Source organism: Protomyctophum parallelum, assembly GCF_964188405.1.
Source record: "Protomyctophum parallelum genome assembly, chromosome: 13".
Classification (NCBI taxonomy): Eukaryota; Metazoa; Chordata; class Actinopteri; order Myctophiformes; family Myctophidae; genus Protomyctophum; species Protomyctophum parallelum.
The window spans coordinates 36,543,088-36,555,305 of record NC_139708.1 but is presented as its reverse complement, the minus strand read 5'-3'; the positions used below and the strand labels follow the sequence as shown (position 1 = coordinate 36,555,305).

Sequence of the window (12,218 nt, the reverse complement as noted above, 5' to 3'; positions counted from 1 at the left end):
GGAAGCTGCCATTTTGTCCAGTTACTGTTGCGCGCAATAAATGGTGCGAGTCAAATGAGATAAAAGAGGGCATTTGAATCGTCCGCTCCGTCTGAATTAAACGGGAAAATGCTTTCCGCTGCCCAGTTGCTGGATGAGTTGATGGGCCGAGACAGAAACTTGGCCCCCGACGAGAAACGATGCAACGTCAGATGGGACCACGAGACGGTGAGTTAGCATCCGCTAATTTTAGCTAAGCTAACGGTCTGGTCTGCTTCTGAATCTGTTAATTCCTTCCCAGAACAAAAACATAAACAAGGTTTCCTTGAGATTCCAACGATAATAACGCAGACATTGACCCATTCATTGAAATCAGTTCACAAACCCATGTGTTTCTATGAAAGTGTGAAAATGGCAATGACTGTGACGTTTTTGTTGATTGTTAGCAATATGACTAGCTAATGCTGTCGGTGTTAGTGACGATACATGGACGGTAAGGCCAGCGATGCGTTGTGCTGCTGCTGTTTGTCTGCAACAAGTTGGCTTGTTCTCGCCACACAACTGCTTTAAATTATGTAGATTACGTAACGTAACCAAAGCCGACCACGGTTCATTTGCTTGCATTTTCACGGTCCATGTGGTTTCAGTACACTCTTGTGTTACAAATGCATGAATTAACCCGGTTTAATTAACAGTACGATAAGAGCCAACCAAATCGGGATGATTTTCACGTACACTTAATGGATCCTAAAGTTAACAATGTCAGATAATCCCCTAAATACAGCCACACTATTTAGACGTCACACGTTAATTTAAGCCAACCAGATGGTGCCACTTGCCAAAGTTGGATGGCACTTCCTTTCCAACATGGCATTAGTGTGTGAGTGGTAGGTGGGAGTACTGTACGAGGCAGTAAAACAACCTTTTAATCGAGTGTGCTGCATACGGAAGTGTGTTCCAGGCCTGCTGTGAAGAACTACCCTTTGACATTTTTGCTTGGGTAAAAAAAATTGTCGGTTTTCTGGATGGCAATGCTATGTGAGACCTAGTCCCAGAGGAGCTACAGCCAAAGTGAAGGTCACAGATGGAGCTAGTGTGCAAGCATGGTGGCACACAAACAGGATTTATTAAAATATTTATTAACAGTTTGCAGAATCGCAGTACATTTCAAGCACAAACTCGATACAAAGACTGTTAACTGAGTCGACGACCCAATTAAGCATTACACTTGTTTACAAGAGCGTCCACCATGTTTAATTCTTCAAAACATTTAGAGACGTACAAATAGACACTATATAGTCAAAGAACAGAACAGGAATTCATCATAAAGGAAGCAAAAAGGGAAAAGAAACATACAGGTTGGGGGGGGGGATTCAGATTTTACGGGGGCCAGTTTCGAATTGCAGCCCTTTGAGAGCAGTTTTGAAGGAGTCAAGGGATTCACATGTCTTAATGACTGTTGGTAGGGCGTTCCACATTTTGGTGGCATAGGAGCGAAAATAATTTAGTCCTTAGTTAAGGAAGTATTTAGACCGGTACATCTTGGTGGTGTATCGAATCTTGTGGACCAGACCCATTGCAAGATGCTGTACTGTCGTCGACCCTAAGCCATTCCAGCCTGTCAAATTGGGCAGGGGTGAGGGGGGCGAGGCCAAGTAGGAGCCTGACCAGTTTGTTTTGGGAGGTCTGGAGCCTTGAGATGGTTGTCCTGAATGCTCCAGAGTAATGTATTCAAAATCTGTAGTGGGTACTCAAAACACATAGAAACACAATGAGATCCTGAGCATTGTGCAGTCATAGACATAATATCCAAGGCTGATTTGTATGATTTGTGATAATTATGCATGACCCTGCACAAATATTTAATTAATATTGTCTAAATAGAATGTCTGCTTTATCTGATTTGACAACGTTGTTTGTCATTTGACCAGAACGTAAACGTGTGATAAACTTATGCTCAAACAAACCTTGCACAGAACAATAAAATGTTTGTTTTTCCTCCAATAGGTGTGCCGATACTATTTGTGTGGCTTCTGCCCAGCAGAGCTATTCACAAACACCCGCTCTGACTTGGGTAAGTTCGAGATCCTAGAATATAATGAGTTTTCATAGTTTTAAAACTACAACTGGAAGCATGCTCAGTATTTCTGTGTTGATTGAGTTTTGTATATTTTCCACTAGGTCCCTGTGAGAAAATCCATGATGAAAATCTGAGGAAAACGTAAGTACTCACTGTAGCTAAAGAAACACTGTCTGTTTGTTCATTGACTTTTTATTTATTAACCCATTCTGTACACGAACCCCTTTTGGTGTTTTAAGCCTTATGTTATACTTTAGCTATTGAAAAATGGCAGATCTACAAGCTCAAAGCTACGAGCTTGTAGATCTGCTATTTTTCGAAAAATGAATACGGCACAAATCTTTGAATATATATATTCTTTCAGAATACATTTTTTTAATTTCGACGTCAGGCCTAAATGGGTTAACTTATTTGCACATCCTTCTGTCCAGGTATGAGAAGAGCTCTAGATTTATGAAGGAGGGTTATGAGCGGGACTTCCTGCGCTACCTCCAGTCTCTCTTGGCCGAGGTGGAGAGGAGGATCCGTAGAGGGCATGCTCGCCTAGCACTCTCACAAGCTCAGCAAGCGGCAGGGGTAAGTCCACATAATTCCCAGTGTTCTATCCATCTCACAGGGAGATAAAGCCTTGCAAGGAACTACTGCTTAAATTGTCTATTGACCCGTTACCTTGACAGCTGCATTGGCCATCGGTGATCGTCCGAGTTTGTCAATAATACGCAATGGCAACTGGTGCTATATCCTCTAGGAATAGTGTATTTTATGTTTAGACTTTAGAAATGTAGTACTGACTGTACTGATCTGTGTTATTGTATGTTTTTATGATGTTTATACTGTTCATTATAATGTGGGTGATCGCAAATGAATGTTGTCAATCCCTTCTGCAGGGCCCTGGTCCATCAGGGAAGACTGAGGAGAAAGTCCAAGTTTTGACTGAGAAGATTGAGGACCTGGTTCAACAGGTTTGACAAAATACACAGTTTGACTTTGCATTCTTGCCAGTAGTTCATCCAGTCATGGTTGTACAGTTTAAAGTAAATTGTCCCTTTTGGTAGCTATCACGCATCCCCGTATTTCCTACAAACACTTGCACAGCCTTAAGTTGAATGGAACGGCCCACCCCGGAAGTTTGATCCTCGCATTATTAAGACCTGGAACGCATCTGTGTCAACTTTGTCTTTAACCACTTTAACCATTAGTCTGTGGCCAAATTCATATAATTTTTGGGGTCCTTGACATGAAATAGTTTGAGAACCACTGATATAGAAACTCATCAAAATAGACCGGAAAGTCTGGCGTGGCATTGTGAAATCCATGATCTCGACCGCGGTCGAAAAATGATGATGATTGTACAGTGATGAAAACCTTTGTGTCCCAGATTGAGGAGCTGGGTTCGGAGGGGCGTGTGGAGGAGGCCCAGGGCATGATGAAGTTGGTGGAGCAGCTAAAAGAGGACAGGGAGCTGCTAAGCTCCACCCCCTCGGTGAGTAAGCCAGCCTTGCATAAGGTCTGATATCTTCAGTTGCCATGGTGATCGTCAACATAACAGTTGCTGCTCAGCTAAAGAATAATTGTCGTTTCCGTTGATGATGCTTAAAGCGTCAACAAAATGTCGCACCTGCTTAAACGGGTAACCAAATGCAAACCTGTGTAAATCGAGCTGCTATCTAAGATTGTGCCAGGTGATGTTGACGCAATCTGCTTATAGAGGGTGACATCAACTGACTGTGGCAAAAACACCAACCAATCGCAGATTACCTTTTCATTACCCTGGTTCATCGGGTTTCACACCTTTGGTTGGGGTTTAGTTTTTATTTAAGGAATATACTAAATAGTCTCCATAATGTATTGTTGTATGATTGTGTGTTTGTGTGCGTGTGTGTGGGGGGGGGGGGAGTTGTCTTTGTGCATTTGTCTCCCCTCCTTATGTTAGTTTCTTCCTAATTATTATACATTTTGGCCATTTGCCTTTTCTAGACCATCGAGAGTTTCGCAGCCCAGGAGAAGCAGATGGAGGTCTGCGAGGTATGCGGGGCCTTCCTCATCGTGGGTGATGCCCAGTCTCGGGTGGATGACCACCTGATGGGCAAGCAGCACATGGGATATGCCAAGATCAAATCCACTGTGGAGGAGCTCAAGGTAATGGGGATCACACCCTGACAGTTACACGGCTGGATGAGGAGTGCAGTATAAAGTGGGGCTTTCAGATAGTACACCGTAACTCCACCCTTTGACTCTGTCTGAAGCCTATTATCTTTGATGGCTTGCACCGTGCAAGAATGGCCTTGTGATGTCCAGAGCAAAGGTTTTTATTACATTGCACGTCCTGTCCTATCTGAAAGCCTGTTGTTTTACTGTCCCACAGTAAGGAATGGAAGCAAAGTCTATGTGGTTAAATATCGCAAAACCCTTCCAGTACAGGTGGTGGCTGGGCAATACATATAATTCACCAATATAGAAGAGATATTTATATCAATATATTTATAATATATTTTTATCAAGATGAATCAAATATTATTTTCATTGAATCGGTATAGGGCAACATCTGTTGCTGCTTCAGTTAACACTGTGTGGAGGGAAAGTGTTTTTCCCGTGTGTGTACACACTTTTTATCTCCTACATATCAGGTCGAAATTTGGTTGCTGATATCTTGTTAATGTATCACTCAGCCCTAGCTGCAGGTATAATGAAAATGAGTCCTGTTGGATGCTGTTGCTGTGCTCTTGACACTGCCATGTGTCAGTTGACCTGTGAGGGTCACTGCATTTTGAAATGAAATAACCCTGCTATCTGTCCGTAGGAGAAACTACGCCGACGCTCTGAAGAACCCGCCGGTGAGAACCCGGTGGTCCGCAAAGACCGAGAAGACAGAGAAAAGGAGCGAGAGGAAAGGGAGAAGAAACGCAAGGAGGAGGAGGAGAAGGAAAAAGAGAAGGAACGTGAGAAGGAGAAAGAGAAGGAGAAGGAGCGGGAGCGTGAAAAGGAGAAGGACCGGGACCGAGAGAAGGAGCGTGAGAAGGAACGAGATAAGAGGTCGCGGAGGAGCCACTCCAACAGCCGCCACTCCAGCCGGCCGTCGGACAGGAAGAGGAGCCGCTCCCGTGAGCGTCGGAGGTCCAGGAGCCGAGACAGAGAAAGGGAAAGGGAACGGGAACGCAAACGCAGCAGGTATCATATCATATCAGCATTTATCCACTAATGGGGTATATGCACAGTAGCCATTTTGGGAATAACTGCTTCCAGGCCTCTTCTGACTTCCTGTGTTACGATGATACTAATTAAGGTGCTGTTCCATTCTGGTCAAACATTGTGCAAATCCAAACCGCAAGGAAATGTCAAACATGTTCATTACGCAACAAAATAATTATGTCGTTAAATGTATCTTGCAGCATTTAGTACTTCAATTATGAGCATTGGTCCCTGGTTCACTATATTTAAGTATCTGCTTGTGAGATAGTGCCGCTTCATGCAAATTGCAAGATTGAGACTTTCGTGATGTTTGCCAGATAATATCCTAGAAAGCACAGGCACTCTGAAGTGTAATGCTTTTTTCTTTTAGCAGGAAGAAAGCACGAAACCGCTTGTTGATGTAGAAGAAAAACGTCATTGTATTTTCTTATCTTTCTCAAGGAGTCGGGATCGGGAGAGAGAGAGGAGGCGAAGCCGCGAACGCTCCGACAGGAAGCGTCACTCCCGCAGCCGTGAGAGGAAACGGTCGCGTAGCTCAGAGCGCAAGTCCCACCGCCACCGCAGTCGCAGCAGGGACAGAGACAGAGAGCGGTCTTCTAAAGACAGAGGTGAGGCCAAGAACACAAACTGATTGTTACTTGTTTCCACTGAAGCACTTGTACCCTGTATACATACACAGGCAATATACTGTATAAAGGAAAACTGATAATTATATATTTTATTTTTTCCCCCAATGTTTTTTATTGAGGTTCTGACAGTTCCCGTTTGTTCAGTTGTAGTATAAAATGTGTGTAAAACCACCCATTTTTAACATGACAAATAAAATAAATGGAAATTACCACAAACAGAACAATTAGAACAACAAAGAAAAGAAATTTGAATTATCAGTCGTTTGTTTTGTTCACTGTTTAAAATTAAAGTGGTTGAATGAGCCTATATAGAATATATATCTCAAGACATTGTACGCAGAAAAATAAGTTATTTGACCATATTCAAATTCTGCTCTTAATCCTAGAGTATGAAGTACACTGGGCAAAATGCACCGGGAATATGGCTGGAGCGACACATTACCAGCCTGCTTTTAATGCATTCTCCTCTCCTCTTTCCCAGACCGTAAGGACACAGACGAGAAGAGGAGCAGCGGCAGCAGCTCCAAGAAAGAAAAGCCGTCTGACAACGGCGACGCGGCCAAGGCCTTGACAGACACGGAGCCCATGGAGGTTGAGGCGGCCGCAGAGCCAGCCGCCTCCTCACTGCCTAACGGCCAGCAAGAGCTCCTCCATTCTGAAGGTGACACTCAGTCCAATTAAAACTGATCTGATAGGACCTCAGATCAGGCTCAGGTAAGTGCGTCCTCCTGCCCCCTTGCAACACCAACCCACCCCCCCGCCCCCTCCTCCCACAACCACTACCCTCACACCCCTCCCTCCCTCCTCTCCTACCCTCCATTTATGTTAAGTTCAATGCCTATTGTTTTTTTTTGTCTTATCTACTACTGTATGCATATATATATATATATATATCTTTATCCCGTTTTCAAATAGTGCATCGTAAGTATGCACTGAAGATGGGGGACTAGGCCTGATGAATGAGAAGAAGGTAGAAAACAATCACACAAAGCCAAGAGGGAAAGACCAGTGTAGCCCTGAGCAAACCTACCCGGAGGTACCCCTCGTTTTGTATCGGTTTTTACAACACATAGTTGTGTATTTAAAATGTCTTTGTGGACAAAATGGAAGCAAAACTATATGAAAACCAAATTTACTTAAATTATGTTTTTTTTCTTGCATTTACTTGTTTCTATTTTTATAACATGACAATAAGAATGTAATAATAACTTTGATTTATTGACTTGTTCCTTGATGGAGCCAATTCAAACAAAGTGTATCTTTGGGATAGTGGGGGCAGGTTTGTTTACATAGTCGTGTACAGACGCAACCATTTTATAACGCAGCTGCCGTTTCAGGTATTTGTGAGCACGAGAACGACACTTTTTCTTTTTGTTTTCTTTTTAAAATATTGTCGTAATCGTTGCCAATGGATTTGTTGTCCAGGTCAGTGTGCCTGATGATGCCATGTGTATTTTTTTATTTTATTTTTGAGGCGGGTGGGTGGTTGGTGTCAAAGCACCCGGGGCCTATACGTAACTTACTAACTGGACGGTAGGGTTTACCAAATCAATTGCAGCTGACTTCCATACCTCACACAGCGTTGGTGTTGTGAGCAAGACCACATGAGAAAAGGGCAAATTAAAAATCATGGATACTCTGACTCTCAAACTATGCAGGTACTCACCCCAGGTACTCCTTTCTCTACCCACATCCATTTCTGAATGCTGTTGCCTGTCAAACAAAGTGTTTTTCCAGACCATGAACTTGAAAGCTTGATTTCTTTTGTTTTATTTGTGTATTAATTTAAAACTCATTCAAATTTATTTTGAAAGATTGTATTCGGGCAGTACAAACTTCCAAGACACTGTGAAATTGTTGAAGCGATGGGACACTTGGTAGAGAGGTTTGAGTTGTGTACTTGCTTGTCATGATGCAGCTGGTCCAATTGGGGAGATGCATTGCTCCGGTGGGCAGTTGATTACAAGATTAATGACTTTGTGTCATTGTCATTGTATGATGAAATGGCTCTCAAATGCACTCTTTTAGCACATAAGCGACTGCAAATGAAGCTAATTCTGACAATACCTCACAAAACCCAGTGGAAAGTGTTTTTAAAGAAAATGTTAAACTTTCTGTTGATACTATTTGAAGATAAACTGATCCTGATAAACTGACAGTAAACTAATATTCTTTCTTTAACACTCCGTTACTGGGTTTTGTGGCGTATAATACCTAAATGTAAAGGTACACTCTTAGTACTGGGTTGTGTGAGTTATATATCTTTGCTGTCGGGCAGAAACCTTAACTCCATAAGTTTACTATTTACAATACATCGTAATATTTGTAAATTAAAGCCCTACTTGATCATACTAAAGTTACACTCAAAAGTAGCAGATCCACAAGCTCGAAATGCAGCGCAAATCGACATGTTTGAGTTTGTCGATCTACTTTTGCTATTTGAAATTGAATGTTTCCACTCTACAGACATTATTGTAGGAATCAGCTTTGCTCATGTTCGTTTGTGCTGAAAGAGTGACTTTGAGAGCCGTTTCATTGGACAATGGAAGTCACGACACTAATGTTGTGTTACTAATTTCTTGTCAACTAACGAGCGATGCGCCCTGTCGATTATACTAGTTGGATCATGACAAGTACACAACCCAAACCTCTACCAAAGTATCATATCACTTTAATATTGCATAACAAGATTAGCCTGCTTGATATACCCTTGCCATCTGCTTAAATTGTCACTAATGTAGCACATTTTCCATAGTATAACCTTTTACTAGGAAGTATTCATAGATTTTATTTAAGTTGGCAAACCTTTCTTTGATTATTTAGATGGACAATTATTTAAACTAACAGTTATTGCCATTTCACGAAACTAACTATGGCCAGGGGAAATATCAAACGGGTTGAGACCAATTATAATATGTGGTGTGTGTATATATGGTAGTGAAAGGGATTTAAGAGTCATGTGAAACCACACCACATGGTAAAAAGGTCTTGATAATTAAAGGTAGAACATCTAAAAATGCCAGGATTTTCTGGCCCAAATGCATTGCACACTGTCCTTGGTAGCACTAAAAGGCTAGCAGTGTCTCTGTTAATACTCTATACCTTCCTCTGCGACTGATTTGAGGGACCTGTTGAGCTAGGAGGAATACAGCAGTAGTATCAGTAGCAACATTGGCTGCTGTTTGCACTTGTCGAAAGGCCTTTGCTAATATATTGTCCTGTTAACATTTTTGCTCAACAGGGGAAGCTGGGAAATTGGAGGAAGAATCAGAAGAGTGCACCCCATCCATACCCTGAACCTGACACTTCGCTGCTTAAAAACAAGGTGAACCACAAAAGTAGTGGCTTTAAGGAGAAAACATAGAAAACAAACGTGTACAAGAGGAAAAAAATAAAATGTTCCTTTAGATCTGCTGTTTTTCTGGAAGTGTTTGTTTCTTGTTTCAGGATGGGTCTAGTTGTGGTTCATCTGACAATGTATCTCTTAGCTTGGTTTCTTTTTTTGGCCATCATTTTAATTACAGGACAAGATGAGTTATCTGGCAATCTCTACACGTTCTCCTTGTTTCTTGGCATTTAGAGTAAATTACATTGAAGAAAACAACAAAAGTTGTGGCTTGTTTTGTTTGTCAGGTTCCACTTCACTTCGTGACTTTTAATTTTTAATTTCTGAGAAGTCGGTTAATTAGCATTACAGTATGTACAATGTTAGTCCAGTTTTCTTCCCCAGAGCTCTCATTGATCGCTCATCCCCTTACTGTAATATAACAAATTCATTTTTGATCAAAAGATTTTGAGGACTGAATGATTATTGTTTTTTGCTTATTTTAATGCTCATGTTTGTCTTGATGAATAAAAAGTGAAAACGTATATTTTGCCTTTTTTCCATCACTTAACAAAAGAAAACATGCTTTCAAAACTATCCTCAGCCTACAGAAATGGTGCCATCTAAATGAGCATATAGTGGGAACGGAAATAGTTGGCTTAAGTGCTCCCATAAGTATATTTCTCTGAATGACCAGTTGCTATAATCTTAAAGGGAATATAGATTTAGATATGGATAATTTTAGGCACCATCTAGTTCTCTCAGCTGCTCTTGGTCCACCTGTGAGTGAAAATCCACCAGGCTCCTATCCCATTATGGCCGGCCAGTGGACGACACACGGATGTAAAATGGTGATGGTCGTCTTGACTCTTGAGTTGACTGCCGGCCAACTGGCTCTGAGGACAAGGCCTAGACATTTGTATTAATCAGCCATGACACACTTGATTCAAATGCCTGCTCTTATGGCATACCGTAATTGCTGATGCACAGTCTGCTGCTGTACAATCAATGCAGCTGAGTAGGGGATGTTGGCAAGATTTTAAAAGCCCTAGGCTGACGGTAAATATACAATAGTTTATACACTAGGTTTTTATTGCTAATTAAATATTGAGGACTTATTATATATATCTTCCCAAAGGACCAATTAAGGGGCTTGACCATGTTTTGCTGAGGTTGGTGCACTTGTCAGTACACCTATTGTCTTCGTCTCGACACTCGCTGACTTGCTCGAAGAATAGCCTCCCGTTCTGTCTCAGCTCTGACCTTTGCCAAACACCTCAGAGCTCATCTCTGGCTTCAATCAATTCCACCCGAGCAGCCAGGTCGGTGTACAACTCTGCTTCAAAACGTTCCTCCCTGCAGCTTCACTGAAGAGTTCAGTCTGGAGCAGAGCCAATGAGAAACAACGGGGAGGCAGGGGCGTGTCCCTCTTTTTACTCCTGCTATTCTTGGCCTGCACATTTTGAGTGGTCATTCTGGTCAAGCATGTGTTCTGGGCGTATTAAGGCTACTACAGCAGATCAGAGCTAGTGGAATGATGTCCCTTTTAAGATTGTCATAAACTATGCAAAGTGGCCAAAAGTTGCCTAGAGAGAGAACTTAAAATACGCAGCTATGAAAACAAAGTGGCAATATCAATAATTCAGGACTGCAGGTTGGAAAAACAGCACCAGAACAGAATAATCCTCTTCATTACTGATTCAGTATTGTGCAAGTTCAAAGCCTCTTTCTTGACAAAATAACTGACAACAGTATTAAGGAACACATGAGTTGAAAATTCTAAACTGCAACGTTTTTGTTTTCCTAAGCGGCAAAACTTTTGCCTCCTTTTGTTTTTCCTTAATTTCTGGAAATAAGTACAACAGAGTTGTAGTTTTCAGTTATGTATGTAACTAACTAAAAATACATCACATGGATGCACCTGCGACGTATCCTCATTGATGTATCCTGAGGTCAACGGGGTTTCGGGTCTTCCAACATACCCCTCACTCAGGCGACCCAGGTGATCAAGTCCCGACTTGCGTCCCAGTAGCTACCCTCAATCAGTCCCACTAGGGCAAAACCAGGGCCACACAATCCGTTGGAACTACTCTGCCAGGGCCGGGAGGTACACTTGTGCATGGAAGGACTAGGTTCTGTGGGTTGTCTCCTGTCCCTCCTACGTCTCACCAGGTCCACTCCTGCTCTCACCAGGCCCAGGACCTGTGTGTTGCACCAGACAGTTCATTCAGGAGTGGTGGGCAATGGTCCCGCAGGGAAATGGTGCTGCGGCTCCGCTTGCTGCTTGCATGGCCCTCCTAAAGGCCTCACAGAGGGTTGTTGGGCTTCCTCCTCACGGAGGACACAGGCTGCGGCGCTAACCCATATTGCTCACCCGGGTGCCGTCTACATTCCGGCTGTCACCGTCTCTCCGGTGGTCACCAGACTACCTGGTTGTCACTTGGTCTGTTCCCATGAGTCAGAAATGTTGGAGATTTATTATACCTTTATTTCATCTCGCTTTCCTCTATTCTTGGCCATTTCTTGCTCTTCAACATACAATGTGGGGTGGTTACGTGGTAAAACATACTTAATTGAAGAGCCTCACAAAACCATATGTATCCGCTGCCTTTGTGAGCCCACTTCTGGTCCCCGTCCCAGTTGAGTATTTCTCTGGTTTCCTGCCTTGGCCTTTGGGCTGCAGATGAGATCTCCTGTTTGAGTCCCCTGCCTGTCCCAGGAGGAACACATTGTAGCAGCTGGTGCTGAACTGAAGACGGGCTCAGAGATATGGAACACCGAGCTCTGGTGTGAAAGCCTTGGTTTGATTCAGGGCCACTGCACACTTTGGGGAGAAAGATTGGCACCGGACACGAGTGGGGAGATTCGAGCACCATGAACAACACATTGAGGGATTTGTGAGTCGTTTTGTTTAACCAATTGAAACCTGGCATTACTATTTTGGGTATTGTGAAGATTGAAACAAAAGAAGAATCATTATTTGACATTGTGACACATTGCTGTTTTAGGTATTTTG

The 12,218-nt window shown here is 42.6% G+C and overlaps 1 protein-coding gene and 1 long non-coding RNA gene across 2 annotated transcripts; one reads left to right on the top strand and one right to left on the bottom strand.

Moving 5' to 3' along the window:
- Positions 1–9,747, top strand: luc7l3 (LUC7-like 3 pre-mRNA splicing factor). Its single transcript, XM_083779811.1, has 11 exons — positions 1–207; positions 1,987–2,053; positions 2,161–2,200; positions 2,491–2,635; positions 2,947–3,021; positions 3,438–3,542; positions 4,037–4,198; positions 4,860–5,227; positions 5,690–5,856; positions 6,359–6,591; positions 9,119–9,747. Exons 1-10 carry the CDS (start codon positions 109–111, stop codon positions 6,556–6,558), a joined length of 1,428 nt encoding a protein of 475 aa, XP_083635937.1. The 5' UTR covers positions 1–108; the 3' UTR covers positions 6,559–6,591; positions 9,119–9,747.
- Positions 7,876–9,125, bottom strand: LOC310869199. The gene is made up of 2 exons (XR_014570139.1): positions 8,060–9,125; positions 7,876–8,029 (listed from the first exon to the last, which is right to left on the bottom strand). It is a non-coding gene; the product is annotated as an uncharacterized lncRNA (long non-coding RNA).
- Positions 9,748–12,218: the final 2,471 nt, after the last annotated feature.

What these genes read in the sequence shown, in the direction of transcription:
- luc7l3 (XM_083779811.1), top strand. Translation starts at nt 109, where the DNA reads ATGCTTTCCGCTGCCCAGTTGCTGGATGAGTTGATGGGCCGAGACAGA. An exon ending in AAGCTCAGCAAGCGGCAGGG is followed by an intron (nt 2,636 to 2,946) that starts GTAAGTCCACAT and finishes TCCCTTCTGCAG; the next exon opens with GGCCCTGGTCCATCAGGGAA. An exon ending in TTGAGGACCTGGTTCAACAG is followed by an intron (nt 3,022 to 3,437) that starts GTTTGACAAAAT and finishes TTTGTGTCCCAG; the next exon opens with ATTGAGGAGCTGGGTTCGGA.